At 40.8% G+C, this 20,925-nt stretch overlaps 1 protein-coding gene across 8 annotated transcripts in view; it reads left to right on the top strand.

The window, feature by feature from the left end:
• The window catches only part of PLCB1 (phospholipase C beta 1), a 648,190-nt gene that overhangs the window by 209,747 nt on the left and 417,518 nt on the right, over positions 1-20,925 (top strand). For all 8 annotated transcript variants that reach the window (XR_004313135.1, XM_032461845.1, XM_032461843.1 and 5 more), the window contains one exon: positions 8,279-8,347. Coding sequence is in view for 5 of the 8 variants with exons in the window: in XM_032461845.1 (XP_032317736.1) it covers positions 8,279-8,347 (69 nt within the window). In the remaining 3 variants the exon portion in view is untranslated. The remainder of the gene's footprint in view (positions 1-8,278; positions 8,348-20,925) is intronic.

Genomic DNA, 20,925 nt, shown 5'->3' with positions numbered 1-20,925 from the left:
GTATCTATTGCTGCATAAAAAAATTACCACAAACTTTGGAGCTTAAAATAGCACATATTTATTATCTCTCAGTTTCAAGTGGATCAGGGTCTCACCTGCTAAAGGTCTCACAAGATGTACTAAAGTATCTGCTGGGCTGTGTTCTCATCCGGAGCTGAAGTCCTCTTCTAAGCTCATTCGCGTTGTTGCCACAATTCAGTTCTTTGTCCCCAGGGGACCGTGTCCCTTAGCTCTTAGAGGACTTCCCCTTTCAGACAAAATACCCAACATAGCCAGCGGGTTAACATCTCTGCTGCTTTGAGTCTCTCACTGCTAAATCTCTTTTGAAAGACACACCCATGATTCCTCTCTCTCTTTTTTTTTTTTTTTTTTTTTTGAGTAAAGATAGATTTATTTAAAGAGATACAAACTTCATAAGAGTGTAGGCTGTTTCAAAAGGCAAGAGAAAGACCACGAGGTTGGGGGTTGGGTGCTCAAGTTAAAGTAAAAGTAGGTACACACTCCATAGACAGAGTGCGTGCTGTCTCTGAAGACAGAGGCCACCCATGATTTCTCTCTTTTAGTTAAATTTACGTCATCTGTTTAGGGACTGTAATTACACCTGCAATATCCCTTCACATTTGCTGTATGAGGGAACATAACTGTGGGAGGAATAGCCCATCACACTTGCCATATCCCATTGGTCAGTAGCAATTTGCAGGTCCTGACCCCACTCAATGGGAGGGGATTGCGCAAAGGTGTGGATGTCAGGGACAGAAGTCATGGTGCCTAGCTTGAAATTTTGCTTAGGTAGGCAAACTTTTCAACTTTTTCAACATCTTTTTTTAAGCTGCAACTTTATTTGGAGCTGGAGAATTCTCCTTATGTAAAGTTAATGGTTTTAAATACTTCAGGACAAACTATTCAGAAAGCAACTTTTTATTTCAGAAGAGTCTTGGTTAGGTGGGTTTCTCTCCACCTATCTTCTTTTTATGAATGTTGCCTTTATAAATATATTTGCCCATGTAATCAGATCTATTTTTTTGTCTTCAGAATTTTATTTTTTGGTGGTTTTCTATTTATTTATTAATTTTTAATTGAAGTATAGTTGATTTACAATGTTGTGTTAGTTTCATGTGTACAGCAAAGTGATTCAATTACACACATACATATATATATTCTTTTTCAGATTCTTTTCCATTACAGTTTATTACAAGATATTGAATATAGTTCCCTGTGCTATGCAGTAGGACCTAGTTGTTTATCTATTTTACAGACAGTACTGTGTATATGTTAATCCCAAACTCTTAATTTATCCCTTCCCCCACCCCTTTCCACTTTGGTAACCAGAGTTTGTTTTCTATGTCTGTGAGTCTATTTCTGGTTTGTAAATAAGTTTGTTTGTATTTTTTTTAGATTCCACATATAAGTGATATACAATATTTGTCTTTGTCTGACTGACTTCACTTAATATGATCATCTCTGAGTTCATCCATGTTGCTACAGATGGCATTATTTCATTCTTTTTTATTTGACTGAGTTTCATTCTATTATATATATAATATATCGCATCTTCTTTATCCATTCTTCTGTTGATGGATGTTTAGGTTTGCTTAGGCAGGCAAAAAGTTGAGATTTGTGATGCAGTCGTGTAACTGACCAATAGTTGTCATTTAAAGTCTCCATTAGTCTTCTCATCCGCAAAATGGAGGAATGTAATACCCCTGTTACAGTGGAGCTGCAAGACTAGTGAGATAACACGAACAAATTAACTCTTGGCACATCGCTGGCAGATAGTTGGTTCTCTATTGTTAATTATGATGAATGATTATTGCTACTTTATGATTACTATTGCTATTGTTAGTATTAATTATATTACTGGTCTTTGCCTCCTTTAGTGATAGGGACCTTTTATCTCATTACAATAATTCTTCAGTTTTTTTTATTGGCTCAAAACTATGTAGATACTTACAACTCATAACACATGAACTAGCTCATTGTTTTTCCTCCGTTTCAAATATTCATTTTATTTTGCATTTAACTGTGACAGTAAAAGTTAAATCAGTTTCCTCTAGAAGTTGTCTGTCTTGTTGTGGTCTCAAGGTTTTATGAAATATCTCTAGAGTGCTAGATTTCCGATCACTTTTTGTGTGTTTGCATTCTGTGCTTTTCTTCTAGATGCTTTACCTATTACCTATTTGTGGCTTTTATACTGGGATCTTTCCCCTTCACTTGGAATGAGAAATATTGCAAGCATAAGAGTTTATATGTATGCAGTATTCTTTGCTTGCTAAGTGGAGATCTCAGTTTACTGTCTCAGTTGACTTAACAGCAGCTCACTGCGGAAGGTATTGCTGGCATTGGCGTCTCTGTTTGACAGATGATGATTTGAAGCACAGGCATCTGTAGTAATTGGTTTAATAATGCATAGATTACAAGTGATAATTCCAAAAGATACCCTAAGGGTTCTGCCTTCTAGTTCTGTGAGACTTGCGCTATATTAAAACTAGGATTTTGTAAGTAAAGGCATCGAGATGTATCATTTTTCTTTTTTCTCAGGTGTGCGTGGTAATGATGACCTGGGCACCTCATTTCCAGGGCTGTTTCCTCCACCGAGGCTCCATTGCAGACTCTAGGGAAAAAAAAGACAAAAATCGAGTTGAAGGACAAAGAAAATAAGAGACTAGGTGACAGAGAGTGGCAGGGATTTTTTTTTTTTTTTTGAGAGGTAGACTAAACAGATTTTCACTCCCTCAGAAGTGGAATAAAGTTAAGGAACAAAGAGTTATGTCTGCTTTATCTGCTTCTCTTCAAATTAAAACGCTTCATTGAATGACTCTGAAGTTGTTTTATTTAAACACTGGACATTTTCGGGATGTTTGGCAATCAATAAAACATATTAATGTCTTCTGCTTTTGGTAAGTCAGGGTTGAACAACTTAATGAATATACCCCATGGGGAGGTATACCTAATCACCCCCTGCACCCAGCCATTAATATCGTCCCTGGGTAATGTTGATGACCATAATTGCTGCTCTGATTATACATTGTGGGAACTTGAAGTATGCTGTTATATGGGGTGACTAATGGAATTTGGTGACAATGCACAGAAATTGGTATTCTGGAAGAGGGTTGAGTTTTAAATTGTATTCTTTCCTGAGTTTGCAGTGCATTTCATGGCTCATCTGCTGCACAGTGTGTCGGTGGCTGACGGATTGCAATCTTTCTGCTGAATAGTAAACATCAGAGACAATTTGGTCTTCCTTTGGCTTGCCTGTCTCACTCAGTTTTCTCTCCACTCAAAGTATCAAAAATAAATCCTTGATTACCGTTAATTCACTTTTGTCCATTCTCATGTAGGGAGAGGTGCCAACCCTTCAGTGGATATATCGGGGGTCCTAGGAAAATGTGGTCTCTGTGCTTCCAGTGGCCATTGTGAGCCTTGGGAGTAAAAGGGGTCTGGTAGCTCATTCTTCTGTTACTGGTCCCAGGAGTCCACAGGCCTTGGGCACCCCAGTCCCCTTTGCATTGTTGGTTGGGCTTAGAGGCAAGAGAGAACACGTTTCCTTGTTTTGCTTTTCTAAACATCTCTAATGTTATAAAGTATAACACAGAGGTTATAGGTTGTAGCATTTTCAGCAAAACTAAAACTGTTTCAATGATTGCTTGAATTTCTGAACAGAGGCATTTATTCTGCAGAGTAAAATTTAATGCTAAGGACACATTAGAATAGGAGTTAATGGCATTTATCATTCAATATTTTTTCTTCAATAAATCAAATGTGAGCCTAGACTGTTCACCATCAGGTAGCCTTTTGCATTCAGTAGGCATAACATTTTTATTTATAAAGAAATGACAGTTTTAAATTCTTCATACAACATAATCTAACCTATATGTAGTGTATCAATGCACGTTTGCCTAAAAAGCCTGATAAGAGCAACCCTATGAATCAGTATATCTCAGTGCTTTTCAGAGGACGGTCCATGGACCAGCAGCAGCAGTGTCACCTGAGAGCTTGTTAGGGATGCAGATTCTCAGGCTTGTCCCAGTTCTGCTCAACCAGAGACTCTGACGGGTGGTGCTCAGCCAAACGGTGCCTTAACGAGTGTTCTAGGTGACTCTAATGCAGGCTTTGAGAAGCGCTGGTATAGAAGGTATTATCAGACCCTTCTCACAGATGATAAAACTGATGCTCAAATGATTCGAACATATGACTAGTTAATTTTCAAGCCCTTACCCAAACCCAGGTTTTCTTCTTAAAAATCACGTGGCCTCCATCTCTGAAGGAAAAGAGTAAAGGAATAGTGACTTCCATAAACCTGGAAAACAGTGGGTCTTAAATGAACTGAGAAAAGGACCATTTCACTGTTTTCTAATCGTGAAAGTGGGTTGTTAAAACTATTAACACAAGAAAATTAACCTAGAAAAAGTTTTAATGACACAAGTACCATTTCTGTGGTCCTGTGCATTGGGTTCTTCATTTTCTTTTTAGTGGAAGAGAAATTAAGATGTAGTTAAATCCCAAAGAGGGGGCTGTTGCTTGTTAATAGAAGTGGGAGATGCTGTTTTAGTCATGGCTTTCCAGCCAAATGAGTCCATGGGCAGATTTCCACCTGGCTCTTGCCCATGCCACATTACCCCCGTCCATGGTGCCCTGCGGCGGTTTTCCTGCACGCACGATTTTACACGCGCTCGAGAGAGGCTTCTCAGTTGCCGTGTTAGGAGGGTGCATCCCTAGGGCAGGTGGCATTAACTGTCCCTCTGCGATTTGGGAAATGAACGTTTCCTCTTGAGCTGAAAGTGGAAAACCGCGTTCATTATCTGTAATGTTAGAGTCTGTATGTGATGCCTGCTGGGGTCTAGTTCTTTGTGAGCTCAATTCTGGCTGTGTGTGTAAAAACAAATAAGTAAAGTTTAAGTCTATTGTTTATTCAACTGGGGGAGGGATTACCTTGAGTAGAAAATGTTGTTATAAAATTAGGTAAGTGTAATGTGTGCGGATGTGTGATTTTTTTGTTCTACATCTATATGAAACGTCATGCAACATTTATGGAAAAGTACATCAAACATAAGTGTCAGTGTTTCATGAATAGTTGTAAAGAGGATCTGCAAGTAACCACTATTAAGTCGGCAAGTGACTGAAAGTTCTCCATGCACTTCTGCTGTGTGTCCAGAGTGATGTGTTTTCTGCAGACACCTCCTGCCTCTGGGCATTTGCATCTGCTGTTTCCTCTCCCTGGAACCCTCCCCTCCAAACACACGGAAGTATAAGGCTGGCAAACTCCCTCTCATCCTTGTGTCTTGGCTACAGAGGTGCCATAGCCCTTTGCAGCCCACGTCTGCAGTGCACTTTGAATTTTCTCCCAGCGAGTGTGGTGATTGGCTTTGTGTGTGAGCTTCTCTTTGTATTTTTCGGTATCATTCCTCAGTACCTAGCCTGTACCTGACACCATGCGGCATTCAATAAATAATGCTCGAGTGAATTAATGACTGGCATTTCCACTCGAATAAACCCCCCAGCCAGCATCTCCAAAATGCACTATCGTTTTGCCTGAATTTCTAGGTCCCAGCAAGGAAGACAAAGCTGTTTGTGCCTCCTCTCTTCTCTGTAGTTAATTCTACCTCTGAATCATCACTCTCACCTTTATTCCTAAAATCTCTGCCTTCATTTGGCCTCCTGTCTCTCAGCGCTCTGCTCGGTTCTGGTCTTCTAGACTAAGCTTCTTCAAGCTTGCTTGTCTTCCTGTTTCTCCTCTTCCAAGAACCATTTTGGCTGCCGTTGCCATGGAGATGAAGAAACCTGGTCCAGATTCTCCACCTCCTCGCCTCTGGCTCTTTGTATGCATTTGCCCAAGTGACACCTTGAGTCCAGCAGTTGATACCCTCACAAGGTGACCTTCAATGTCGTGGGTGGTGTGACCTTCGGGGAACCGTGCTACCAGTCACTCTGTTCCGCAAGGTCCTTGCTGGCCTGCTGCCCAGCACATCCCAGGGTTTGGGAAGATTTCCTCAGAATCACATACAATAGGGGATGGCCTAAGGAATTTACTAAAAAGAGGGAAAGCAAACTTTTGGGGCCAGGGGGAACAAAGGAAGAGAAGGTACTGTTTTCTGTCCTCCCTTTGGCCCATAGAGAGGTGCGGGGCCCAGTTTCCGGTCAGACCTGCTGGGTGATTTGCAGCCCATTGGAGAGACTTCATCTCCTCTGTGACCCTGACCATCCTGCAATCATGAGATCAACCTTCGGCTCAGGAAAATCATCAGACCATTTTTCACCAAAGATTTGGAGTTTGAAGGAATTTTTTGGGAACCCTGGGTGCTAGTCCTTGCAGATGTTGGGGCCTGTGAGAAACTACACCCACTCCTGCCCAGAAGGTCGGGGAGCGGCTGAACTGGGATGCAGTGTCCTCCTGCTGGGAGAAGAGGCTCAGGTGCCTGCATCCATAAAAAAGAATAACCTGGCTCTAGAAAGCAGGCTGGATGGCTGGAGTCGCTTTAAGATGACTCGACTCATTGCACCACAGTCCCATCTGGCTGGTGATAGGGTCCACTGTGTAATTTGGTGACATGCATGTCACAAACTTCGTGGCTCTATGTCCTTACCCGGATTTCTCAGGGTTTCCATTCTGTCACCCAAATTTCTTTCTGGTGTCATCCTGTGTGACTTTTCTTCATATGTTGTGTGCCCCAGCGATGGAATTCTGAGTATTTCCCATGCCCATGTGAACCCCCTTCCCTACAGCCACTGTGCCTTCTCTGCGCCCTCCCTCATTGCAGGCTGTGTCCTTATCCCCCTTCTCCTCCACACCTGCCGCCCATGCACTGTTCTCCTGCTCCGAGCATCTTAGTAAGGACCATGACTACCTCAAGCTTCTGCCCAAACCTCTGGTCCTTTCTTGTCTGAAGATTTGCTCATGTTGTGTCCTCCAGCTGGGTGAAACCCCTACTCCCGTACGTCTCTTACCTGTGCACCATGACACCTCCACGGACTCTTTTCTGAACCTCTAGGGGAAAAATTATCTTTTCTCTGTTGATCCCCCATAGCAGTTAACTTTTTTTTTAATTGAAGTATAGTCGACTTACAATGTTGTGTTAATTTCTTGTGTACAGCATAGTGATTTGTTTATACATATATATGCACACACATACATATATACACACACACATTTCTTTTCATGTTCTTTTTCATTATAGGCTATTACAAGGTATTGAATATAGTTCCTTGTGCTGTACAGTAGGACTTTGTTGTTTATCTATTTTATATATAGTAGTTAGTATCCACAAATCCCAAACTCCCAATTTATCCCTCCACCCACCTGGTAACCATAAGTTTGTTTTCTATGTCTGTGAGTCTGTCTCTGTTTTGTAAATAAGATCATTTGTGTCCTTTTTTGTTTTTCTTTTTAGATTCCACATAGAAGTGTTATCATATGGTCTTTTTCTTTCTCTTTCTGGCTTACTTCACTTAATAGGACAATCTCCAGGCCCATCCATGTTGCTGTAGGTGGCGTTATGTTATTCTTTTTTATGGCTGAGTAATATTCCAGTGTATATATGTGTGTGTGTGTGTGTGTGTGTATATACTATGACTTCTTTATCCAGTCATCTGTAGCTAACTTTACAACTGGCATGAACACACTCTCCTTTGTCTTATGAACATTTCTTCACTCTCCTGTTTGCTAGCAAGTTCATCCAGAGAAGCTGCCATATGTGTCTGGTACCCTAGAGGAACCTGCCTGTTATAGGCATTCAATAATATATCATGAATAAATGAAAAGATTAAGGCATAAGGTATGTATGTAAAAGTCTAGGGGTAGGATTAGGGGAGGCAGATGCATCTCTTTACCTGGGCCAAGTGAGCTGACTGTGCTGTGAGCTGACAGAAGTGTCTTCTTCCCCTTTCCCCCCTAAGCCCCACCCCCCTCACATATCCTCGCCTACACTCAGAGTGACTCTCAGGATTATTTTTCAACACGGAACCAGGAAGGCCTGATTCATCCTGACTTAGGAATGGTCTGTAGGATAGACTGGGGTCCCAAACCACACATGCTATACTTTCAAAATGTTTTATATATATTATAAAACATTAAGCTGAGAATTAGCTGTTAGCTACCTTTTTGTTTCCATTTCAACTCAATTGATAAGCAGTGCATGTAAAAGAAAAATTATCCCAACCACAGAGCAGTTTCTTCAGGCAAGTCTCAAGATAATAGTATTTTTTTTCAAGGGATGTCAATGATGGAAAGCAAAGAGAAGAGATCTGTGTGGATGCTTAACGGTTTCGCATGTTTGCCTTCCAGGAGACGGAGCTGTTAGACCTCAGCCTTGTCAAAGATGCCAGATGTGGGAAACACGCCAAGGCTCCCAAGGTAGGAAGTGGGGCATTGTGCACACACCAGATGCTGCCTTGATTACTGAGCTGTGCCATGGTCTCAATTAGTTGCCCCAGTTAAAAAATTTCTCTGTTATAGATGTTGTAAAACACAATGAAACAGCCAGTCCTTCCAGAAACCGGTATACCCCAAACACTTCTGTTTTGTTAAAAGATGGAAATAATGAACAAATATAAAGGCAGTTGGACACAGGGTTTGCTTCATGCCCTCTAAGCTTATTTTTTTGTTTGATAAAAAAATAACAATGCCAACGTTACTCGGTAATTTTAAATAGTTAAAATGTGCTTGATAGTATTTGAAAAATTCCTTAAGCCTCGTAAGCATACATGGACTAACCTTTTAGATAAACAAGATCCTTTAGTTCAAATGCTTTGGGATTGGAATCATTCCATCCATGAAGCCAGAGGGTGTCAAATCTTCTTTCTGCAAATGTTCCCAGGGAACACCAGCTAGCTTTGGGTTCAGTTACGTGGACTGTCAATTCGCTTGGGTTGGAAGAACTTACCAAAGAAATATTCAAAGCAGTGTTTGAAGTCTAATTAGTTTTTGAAGATCATTTTAAAAGGTTGAATAAAGTACACACATACATTTTTAAAATTTAGAACACTTGGTAGCATATAGTAGCAAGATGTGTTGGCTTGCCATCATAGTCGGAAACTATGCTTCATTGTATTTAGTACTTTAAAGACTTTTTTGGTAGCACAGAGAAACTATTGGCAAATAAGGAAGTACAGGAGCCTCCTTCCATAATTGATATAAAACTAGATTTTCTATTTGCATATCTACCTGCAACTTCTGTTTATTCCTTAAAAGTCAAAACACTTTCTTTGATATCAGAAATGATCTGTTACTGTGGAGATACAGGAAGAAAGAAGTCACCTGGCCTGATTATTCTTCAGATACCTGAGAGTGCAATAGTGGCCGGCAAACTTTGTCACAGAGCAAACACCCAAATGCTACTTTCATTGTTGAAAGGGTTAAACGATCTACAGGGAAATGTGGAAAATGAAAAGAAAGGAATATCAGAATTATTTTCAAGAAGGTTTCAAGAAGGGTCTCACTTGAAAACCGTCTGTTATTTACATTCATTTCTTGGTAATTCAGTGGAATTTCAATAGTTTGGTCCTTCAATTTTGTATCAAGCGTATCATCATGAATGCTTTGTTGATGATTCAAAGGTGTTCAACTTTCAGGGTAGAAAAGGATATTTTTTTTCTCCTCCCAACCACATTGAAGCCAAGTTTCGTGTAAGCCTGTTAGTTCTAAGAATTGTATGGATAACAGCTATAAAATGTGTCTTTTAATGCAAGTTTACTGGTCTAACGTGAAGTTGCATTGTCAATACTGATTAAAGACAGTTGCTCACAGGCTGTCAGACCGTCTTTGTCTCCTGGCTTCGGGAGTCCTGGTCAGTTCCTCTGTCACGACTCCTTTCCTGCAGTCTACTGCCTGCTTATCTGCTAAGTGTTTCATTTATGAACACGGTTTGATAAATATCTGTTGAATGATGGGAAATGAGCAGAACCAGAGTGTGTACTCTGCTCAGCTGATAAAACACTATGAGATCCTCAAATGCTTCTTTGGAGGATGGATCTCAACACTCAGAGTACTCTGGCTTTTACTGATTTTTTTCCACCAAAGTTTGGTTTCTCCGTGGATTCTCCATGTTCTTGGCTTTCTTTACTTCCTGTTCCCTGCCGGCGTCCAAGAACCTCAATCTCCTTTATTATTTTCAAAGTCAGGTTCTGTTGCATGTTACCTGTGTGAACTTCCTGACACTAAGACTTCTTCCTCTTTGACTCAGTAGTCATGGTGATGGTAATGATGGTGATGATGATGATGGTGATGGTGGTGATGATGGTGATGATGATGATGGTGATGATGATGATGGTGATGATGATGGTGATGATGATGATGATGGTGATGGTGATGATGATGGTGATGATGATGATGATGATGATGATGATGATGATGATGATGATGATGACAACAACAACAACAAATGAACAACTACTCCATACCATTGCTGTAAGGGTTAATTGTACAGTTCATTGGCGAAGCTTTAGCAGAAGAGTTCCCAAATTTAAGTGTTCATAGTGTCGACTGAAATCAATGCACAGCCTAAAAGCTGAGAGTTATGTTTTATTTGGTGGACACTTCTGCGGATTTGAGCCCCTTCTAGCCCAGGATGACAGCCTCCCAGATCGCTCTGAAGGGCTGCTCCAAAGAGGTAGGGGAGGAGCCAGGATATATAGGAGTCTTACAACAAAGACCAGGGAGTCAGAACAGAAAAGATTACTGTCAAAGAAAACCAGGCATCTCGAGTTAAAGAATGAAGCACTTTCCTATGGATGGGAAGGAGCAAATATCTGGGCTGATTGAAATCACCCGTTGGACAAGGACCTGTCTGTCTAGGGCCAGTGTCCTGTCCTGTCCTTTCACATTCTGAGTCTCCCCCGAGAGGGCGCCACTGAGGGTGGCTGCAGAGGCTCAGCTGCTGGCTTGTCTGCACCCTGACCTCACTGTGGGGAGTGGTGGCAGCAGTGTCTGATGACTTGATGGCTTCAGCATCCTTTGTTTACTTATGCGGTTTGCACTGTTTTTCATTCGCAATAGAATTACCTGGAGAGCTTTACAAAATGCTGATCCTTGCTTTCTACTCCCAGAGACTCTAGTGGTACAAGAATCTAATTGATCTCTGTGTGCTGTGGACATAGGGGTTTTGACAAGTAAATTTGCCACAGAATTTGAACACCACTGCCTTAACTTACCACGGCTGTATAAGAAGCACTCGCTAAATGGTAGTCACTGTTGTTGGCATTATCATTATTTTTGTGTTTATTATTATTAAAATTTCATGTCAGATCTGTGGGAAGTCAGGTTCATTTCACTCAATTTGGAGAAGTTTCTGTTCTCAAGAGAGATTGGAGCAGGGGCTTGGCTGGAAGGGGCTTCATGGATTGACAGGCAAGAAGAAAGTAAATATTAATATCAATTTAAAAAGCTTTAAGTTGCAAAAGAAAATTCCAGCTTGAACTGGATAAATAAAAAGATAATTTACTTAAAATGATTGAAATGTGTTAAAGGAGTCAGTGGGATTTCTGAGTTTTGGGTGAAGTCTCATTCAAGCCACTCAAAAAAAAAATGTCCCCAGGGAATTGGTGCCTCTTCCTTTCACCAAACTGGCTTCCAAGGTGGCAGAAGGGATTCCTTTTCCATCCTCAGGGTCCCTGGGGCGACCGTCTCTGCCTCCCATCCCCGGCAGCTCCAGACCTCCCACATTGTAGCAGCTCTATGTGGCAGGGACCAAAAGAGATTCTAGTTTCCTCCAGAGTATTCCAGAATGACCTCAGCATAACCATCTCCTAGAAAGAGGTGTACGGCCCGGAAGAGGAAAACGAGATATAAGGGAAGGGGAGGGGAGCATTGTATTGGCTAGAACAGAAGCAGCAGGACCGAGAGTGGAGGATGACAAAGTGCAAAGAGACCAGGACGGAGTGAGAAAAAGCTTGGGAACTCAGGACAAGAAGGCGACGGAACATGAAGACAGATTGGGTGGAAGTCTTCCTGCAGGGATTTAGACACCGTAAAGGAAGAGCAGACACGTGTGGAGCAGATCCGATTTATCAAGATACCCAGGCACCCCGCAAATATTTATCTGTGTATTCAGATTATTTTTGTTTTTCACAGCACCTCATAAAAACTCACGATCTAAGGTGAAGATGAATTGGTTTCCCTGCCTGCTGTGATTTGAAGTAACATTTATAGGCAATAGAAGCGCTTCTATGTGTTGCCCTGTTAATGAATTTTAAATGTCGATTTCCAACGCAATGCCTACAATTTCACATCCGCTTTTCTGTACGTAGCTTTTGTTCAAGTTAACAGTTTTGAAATTTCTCACTGGAGAGAAATTGGGAGATCTTTATCCAAGTGTAAAAACTAGGATAAAAAAAAAAATCTGATCCTTTGAGATCTAAATGTATTTATGTTTCCTTTCTTCCTCCCTGCCTCATTCATGAGGCACGTGGGAAGAGCAAGATGCCGTGTTATATACATCTTGTCTGTGCTGTATGCACCTACTTTCTGGATCTTCATTTCAAACAGATCTGTGCTGTAAAAAAAACCTGTTTATCACTGTGGATCCTGACCTGTTCATGGTGCAGGATTAACAAAATGAAAGAGGCCTGACTAGCATGAAAAATATCAGTGTCTTATCCAGAGCAAGTTGTTTTGTGAAACTTTTTTCACATATGTGAGTGTATGTTCTGGAACACAACGTAAGATGTATTTTTTTTTTTTTTTTTTTACCATGGGCTATATCAGAAAGGTTTCAGAAATGCTGTGTAAAAGATAGTTTCTTTTTTTAATATTTATCTTCAGAATTCTTAGGAAGTATTCCATCCTTGGGAGTACTGAGAAGTATATGGGACTAGAAAAGTGGAGATGGGGGTTTGGGTGCCAGGTCTGCTATTAACGAGCTTAAGGAAGGTCTTCTTTCTATCTGTGCTTCTATTTCCTCATCTATGAAATGGGTGTGGGGAGAACACCTGATATGAGCTGTGTTAAGCTCTGTAAACTCTTGATTTCAACTTTTAAGGGAAGTTCATCAAGCCAAGGCACTCCATCTTACAGATTATAAAACTCATGTCCAGCAAGTTTATGTATCCTAAAACTTATTACCTTGGTCATAGCAAACCAGATGAACTTAAAACAAAACAAAACAAAATAGTCAGGGCACATTCTAACCAAGGTAAGGTGTTACGCCAACAAAAAGAAAAGAAAGTAACAAAGAGGTCTGTGAAATTTTGCGTGTGGCTTTTTGAAAGCATTTCGAGAATTGCTTTGGACTCCAGGGGGAGCAAGTCCACAGTTCCAGAGGCTCTCCCAGGTTTTAGTACGAGAAGACTATGTGCTAAGTAACCGTATTCAGCTCTCCAAATGCATACAACAATATCACTGAAAAGTATTTCTCTGGTTGTACTTTCAAATTGTGTTTTGTGCAAAGAAAACGACTTCTCTTGCTTAACTGTTAGCCAGTTCCTTCTATCAGTAAAGGGTAGTGTATTTCAGATGTGTGATGTTACTTTGAGGACAGATACATTGTAAATATCTGGGTTACAGTCAAATTCTAGGCGGTACTGGTATCCCCCGCTTTTCGAAATTTAGCTTTATACCACTTTGTTTTTACGTTAAGACCTACGCTCATACCGTTTTAGCTAAATGCAACAAAATCTGGAGAGGATTTTCGGTTTTATGATAAAAGGCAAAAAGCAAAAATAACGTTCAGCACCTGTTTGCAGCAGACCCCTCATAGAGGCAGGGCGCACCCTGAATCTCGAGACGGGTGCTGCCAGGCATCTTCCCCGGGAACTGTCCTCAGCTTCTCAGCCTCCAGGCGCCAGAGCTCTGCATCGTGTCTGTGAGCATCTGTGCTTTATCTCGATGTGTTTTGTGCATCCCTTAGCGAGATGTGTCCTAAGGTAATTGCTTCTTCGCTTCATGCCATTTTGGCTTATGAGAAGTTTCACAGGAACCCTCTACTTTTCGGTGGCGGAGGAAACCTGTATGTAACATCACCACAGTCACGTAAGGTAGATTAGAGTAAAACTAAATTAAAAAAAACTGGTCAAGTTTTGTTTTCCTAATCCTTATATAAAAATGATGGCTTTTAAGATTCATTATTGATTTGACAAATGGACGTTGAGTGCCCATTTCTGCCAGGTAGGCACTGTTCTGAGCACTGGGAAAATAGCAACGAATAAAAAAGACAAACAACTCTGCTCTCATGTAACAGTCTTTTTAGGAGTGGGAACAGGTGGTGGTAGTAAACTGGCTTTCAAAAAAAAAAAAAAAAAACAAAGAGAGAGAGAGGAAGGAAGGAAGGCAATCCCTTTGTTGTGTTTCCTGGTTTCTTTGGGGTGAATGTCCTCAACCTGGTGGGTTTCAAACCACACCCTGACATCACTGAGAGCAGGAGAGCAATGTGTCCCACAGTCGTTAGCCCTGTGAGCAGGCTCCCCCCAGCACCCCTCTGATGGGGGACACAGATGACAGAGAAGTCCCACTAAGACAAATCTTGCAGGACAGGAGACCGTAGACCATGAATGATAGAGATGCTTGCTGTTTTGTCGAGCCGTAGTGGAGTACACTCTCTTGACAAGATTAGGTCGTATAAGAATTGAGGGAAGGAGAAGCATTCCAGGCAGTGGACACAGCAAGAGCAAAGGCCCTGAGGTAGGAATAAGCTTGACATATTTGAGGACCAGCCAGGAGGCCAGGGTGGCTGCAGTGGAGTGCAGGACAGAAAGGAAGAAGTCAGAGAGGTGTCTGGGGACCACATTTGGGCTTTGTAGGCTGTGCTCATGATTTTTGGCTTTTCCTCTGAGAGACAGGAGAAGGGATCTGAATGTTCTGAGCAGTTGAGTGGCAAAGGTCTGGGCTCACTTTTTAGAGCATTCCTGGGCACAGTGTTGAGAGTAGAACATAGAGGACAGAGGAGGGAGCAGCGAGACCAACTAAATGGCTGTTGGAAACATCCTGGGCAGTGTTGATGAGTTTGACCAAAACATGTAGAAAAACTCAGAATCTGATTATGTTTTAAAGGGGGAACCACAGGGCTTGTCAGTGCATTGGGTGTGAGGTACGAGGAGAAAAAGGGATTCAAGAACGACTCAGCGTTTTGAGCCGGGAAAGTGGGAGAAGTGAGTTGCCATGTCTGGAAAGGAGAAGGAAGAAGCATATGTAAACAGAAAAATTCCTTTTGGCTTTTGGATATTTAAAGTGTGACACGCCGGTTAGACTTCTTTCTACCTGATATCATATTTGGATGTACAGATCTGGAGGTCAGGGGAACTGTTGGCCATGGAGTTATTGATTATTTTAAAGCTCAAAGCCAAATGAGGTCTCCTAAGGAATGTAGGTATAAACGGAAGGTCTGGGGTCTAAATCCTGAACTCTCCAGCATTTAGACTCAGAGGGGATGAGGAGGAACCAGTAAAAGAGACTGAGACTGGTTTATTCCCCCAAAAGAATAGAAAGCAGGGACCTCAAAGATAAGTTGGGCACCAATGTCCTTGGTAGCGTTACTCACAATAGCCAAAAGGTGGAGACATCCCAAATGTCCATCAGTCGATGAAGGGATATACAGAATGTACTATTACATTCAATGGAATAGTATTCAGCCTTAAAAAGGAGTGAAATTTGAACATGGGCTATGACGTGAATAAACCATGAAGAAAGTGTGCTAATGAAGAAAGCCAGACACAAAAGGACAAAATAGTGTGTGATCCCACCTCTTTGAGGCCCCTAGAATAGAGCCAAAAGGAGAATGGCAGTTTCCAGGTGCTGAGGGGAGGGGCAATGAGGAGTTACTATTTAATGGATACAGTTTCAGTTCGAGAAGATGAAAAGTTCTGGAAATGAATGGTGGTAACATGGCGCAACTCAACAATGTAAATTTACTTAATGTCACTAAACTGTAACACTTGACAGTCATGCAAATGATCAATTTTACCAGAATTAAAAAAAAAAAAAAAAAAAAAGAAACTGTGTAGGAACAGCCAGTGAGGAGGGAGGAGAATCAGAAGAGAGCATATCCTGGATGCTTAAAAAAGTATTCCAGGGGAGAGAGTCTAGCTCAAGTGGTAGAGAGCATGCTTAGCATGCATGAGGCCCTGGGTTCAATCCCCAGTACCTCCCCTAAAAATAAATAAACCTAATTACCTCCTTCCCCCCAAAAAAATTTTTTTAAAAGTATTTCAAGAAGGACAGAATCGTCATTTGGGTAGAATGGTGGAATTTCCTTCGAGACTTTTTTTTTTTCACTTTTGCAGACTTGTAATTTTACTGAAGATACCATTTTCTATACACTTTAAATGTTTTCCTGTGTCACCAGCATTCCCTGCTAATATTCAAAATAGACTACTTATTTAAGGGTTGTCAAATCTTAAGTAGCTCATTATAGATTCTGGATGTCAATGGATAAATCTCGTAATGAGCTGTTATTTGGATGTTACACAACAGTAGTTTCAATGAATCATCCATGAGGCCTGGAAGTTGAAATGAGTGCTTTATTTATTGTCCCCTTTTGATGATTCTAAGCTATTTCCCTGACTTTGTACAGATTTCACCATTGTGTGAAGCCGCAGTCATAAAATTTGATGTAGATATTTGAGGTTTTGGAAAGGATAAGAAACCCCTTTATATAACAAAATAAAGATTTCTCTCTTTTTCACTCAATTGCTAAGGAGATTTACCTTTGGCCCATAATCTTGGTTCCAACTATTTCTTAATGTACTTGACATGGTGCATTAGCTGTTTAGGGTTTTTTTAATTTTTGAGGGTTTTTTTTTTTTTTTGTCATTTTGTTTCCATAAATATGTTTATTTATATCTTTACAAAATGGAGATAAGTAGGGCTAAAAATTCACAGAATTATCAATGTGTGTGTAATGGTTTTGACAGCCAGTCACATTATCTCCAGATGTAAATTATATGGCATAGTTCCTTTTTCATGTTCATTAAATTCCATAGATGTCAGTGGTTTCCTTGGAAACGAAAACCTTTATATAACTAGTCAGAGACTTGGTAGCAGAAATATCAGGATGCTGAGGAGGGTAAGGAAAGGTTCCCTTGGTAGATATTTGCCTTTAAAACTCTTTTGTCTTTTTCCCCCACCCCTCAACCTCCTGGCCATTCAGTAGTGAACAAGGGAAGAGTTTTAAAGCTACCATTAAAGTATGGAGTATCTTCTCAAATGGTTAAAAGCTTTCTACTTTCTTTAAATAAGCAATCACAGAAAGGCTAAATCTTTTCTGGGATGTTGGTATAAATTCCCAAATTTGAGAAGGGGTTGGTATGTGTCTTAATAACAACTAAATTTGAGCATTTGAGCAATGCCTACGTTATTCAGTGTGTGTGTGTGTGTGTGTGTATATATATATATATGGATATATATATATATATATATCCATATATATATATCCATGTGTAAAATACAGTAAACTGAACATGTGTGTGACTGACTAAAGATTTTTTTTTATTAATAATAGCTAGCATCTCTCTTAGTATCTACTGCCAAAGAGTTCAAAGGGCCCCTGAAGAACTGGGGAGAGAGAGGGGGTGGCCACCATTCTGTCACAGGCTAAGAGAGGGTGAAAGACATGGCAGTTAAGAGCATCGTCACTGTGGCCAGAGAGGACCCCCTCGCTGAAGACAGGACTAGTACCGTGAGTTAGCTAGACCTCAGGTCCTTCCAGAAGACTTGCTCCTATCTGGTGTGACTTCCATCAATAGCCAATCTGTTCTATGTGCAATGGTCCCGAGTTGCATTTTAGAAACATTTCTCAATTTTTAATTCTTTCAAATGCAATAATATGCCACCTTGTGGATATGTCTGATATTCATTTCTTAAGTTAACTCTGCACAGTGAACCGCTCCCCAAGCCAGGGTTATCAAAGTTTGGTTCTAATATAGAGAAATGAGAAACACTTGGGGAGTATTTAAAAGCTCCATGGCCAGGCCACTCCCAGATCAATGAAATCCAAATGTCTGCTGTGGGGCTCAAGCATCAAAATTTTCTTTAAATCTCCCAGGGATTCCTGGGTTTAACCAAGTCTATGAATTACCATTACTCTAAATGAAAAGAGTACCTATCATCTCAAACAGATGTTTCTCTTTTGAAATAAGGACTTGATGCAGTAAGGTACTGGGAACTTTCCTACGACATTCCCTTGTCAAGAGGACTGCTTTTCAGTCTAGTCTTCCTTCGTCTTGCCCAGCTAGACTTACCACAAGGACAAGTGTGCCTGGTGTCTGTGCAAGTGTCTCTAGCTGCCATAAGAAAGTACCAAAACGCTGAGCAGCTTAAACAACATTAATTTCTTTTCTCCTAATTCTGGAGGTGAGGAGTGTGAGGTCAGCTGTTGGCAGCCTTGGTTTCTTCGTAAGCCTCTCTCTCTGGCTTGTACACATGGCCGTCTTTCCCCTCTGTCTACACAGGGTCCTCCCTCTGGATCCTAATCTCCTCTTCTTACAGGAACTCCAGTCAGATTGGCTTAGGGCCCATCCCACTGACCTCATTTTAATATAATTACCTCTTTAAAGACTTTATCCTCAAATGCAGTCACACTCTAGTGGGCAGTTAGGGATTCAACACATGAACGTAGGTGTGGGGGGTGTGGGGGGAAGGGAGCACACTTCAGCCTGTAGCAGTATTTCCTCACTCCATTACAAAGGATTATTCATAGATCTTATATGGATACATTGATTTTTTTCCTTTAAAATCAATACAACTGTCAGAGGGGATGGAAGTGTGTAGTGGGAATCATGTTGGAAATAGACATGACTGCTTTCACAGAGGGCCTTCATTGTGGACGGTGCCGTTTCACATCATCTGCACGTTCACACGCATCCTTCGCTCCCCCAGGCACCCACCACGGGTCTTTGCACATCATTAAGTGCCTAATACAGTGTCGTGGCTCACTACCTGTGCAAGCTTTGGGGTCAGATGGCCAAGCCCCAAAGCCAATTACTAACTATATAACCCAGGAAGTTATTCTATATCTCTGACTTGCAGTTGCCCTATCTGAGTTATTTCCATAATATGGAAATAATCTCCATGTTTATTTTATCTGGTTGCCGTAAGGGCTCAATGATAAAATGCATGTAAAGCACTCAACACAACTCTCGTGTCCACTGTGTGTGTTAAATACCCTTAGCGGTCATCCTTACTGACCTGTAGTGAGTAAATAAAATGTATGGCTGATGCTTCCGCGACGTCTCGTAGCAGACCAAAGCAAGTTAGAATTGCATAATTTACCTACTTACACTAGAACTCCAGATACTACCATGGGTTACTCCACATGAGAGATTTATCCCTTTGCAGCTCTACTTAAACCTACCAGTGAAAATCTATTTTTATGTATTAACTGTAGAAAAATGAACTCGAAGCGTATTTACCTTTGCAGCCGAACACCCGTCCGCAGTGGACCATCCCAGCAACCTGTTGCACTAAAGGCTTACAGTTCTTAGGTAGAAAACTGCCTAGATTTGCAAAGAGTTAAATACATTTTTACCACTCTCAAAATAATTTCAGAGCCATTTATTTTCAGTTAGGAACAGTTAAGAATGCGCTGGTATCTTTTTTTCTGCGTCATGAAGCCATTGAAGGAAAAGCGGAAGCACTTTTTGAAATCGAAGAACAAAGTTGGGGTCAGAGAGACCCAGATTCAAACCCCAGTGCACGTGTTAGCTGAGAGATCCCAGGAATGTGTCTCGTTTTCTCTGTGGGAATGTGGGAAGGCTGTCAGCTGGAAAAGTGAGCTGAATTACGGGTAGGAACAAAACGCTCATCCTAATGTCCGACTCCCTGAACTCACTTGTGGTGGCTTAACTGCGTTCCTGCCTTGGGTTCAATTTTGCTTTATCCTTCTTAGCACTCAGGGTGGGTCTGATGGGTGATTGAGCATATATATTACTCGAACTACCTTCTTGTTAGAGATCAGGTTCTAAAGTAATTTGTCATATAATTTGACATGTGGTCCAACCGGGACAAAACTAGGATGTAATTTGACTCATGATGTATGAGGAGAAAAGATTTGGGGAGTGAAAGTAATGTTAATGTCTACCATGGGATCATTGTGAGAATTAAATGACGCCTATACCTGAAATGGCTTTGCTAGCCACAGTGCGTGATCTAGTAATATAAATTTGTGAGGCGGCTTGGTAGAGTGGAAGGAATTTAAGAATATGTACTGGGAATTCCTTTTTATTATCCTTGACTGGAAGATGGCTGAAAATTCTTAAGTTCCTTCCATTGACCACAAAAGCATGAACTCCCACATTGCAGACTTGGGAAGTGATATCTGACACACAGTAGGGATTTTCAGGGGTGAAAGAATATTTTCACCATAGTTTTTTTTTTTTTTTTTTCCTTTTTTCTCCTTCCTGAATGTGAACACAGTTCACATTCTTGGCTGTCCAAAATATGAAATTTCAAGTACCTGAAGAAATAGCATTAATTTTATGTAAAAATGTGATATTTAAAAGTCAGAATAACATAGTGAAATATTTGCTACTTGACAGATCTTTGTTAATGGCAGAAATATAATTTTCTAAGTCGACTAAAACTAATATCCATACAGATTTATAGGAGATGGAATAACTTAACTAACTGAGCAGAACAGGTGTTGTTTAACTGCAAAACAGAATCAGTGATTCTAACAGGACAGAAAATTCACCTTCCAGTCTCACACACCAACATGTTTTCCCCATGTCGTTTGGTGTTTCAGCATCCATATGTTTCTTGACGCTGTAATTTGCATCCAAGCATTACAGATTTCAGGTAGGATCAGAGGGACTGGAAGGAGAACTTGCTGATTGATCACTGTTGGCTATTCATGGATGTTAACTATGTGAAGGTGATTCACTTTATTTTCTCACAGGGACAGAAATAACTTAAAAAAAAAATAGCTTAGGATTTCTCCAAGTGAGTTCCTTGGAATACTAACAGTTGTTATGAGATAAAAGGGTCAAATAAGTTTCATAATTTCTCCA

This window comes from Camelus ferus, chromosome 19 (assembly GCF_009834535.1).
Source record: "Camelus ferus isolate YT-003-E chromosome 19, BCGSAC_Cfer_1.0, whole genome shotgun sequence".
In the NCBI taxonomy this organism is placed as follows: Eukaryota; Metazoa; Chordata; class Mammalia; order Artiodactyla; family Camelidae; genus Camelus; species Camelus ferus.
Note: the sequence above shows the minus strand (reverse complement) of the source record. Positions and strands in the feature narration are given on the sequence as shown.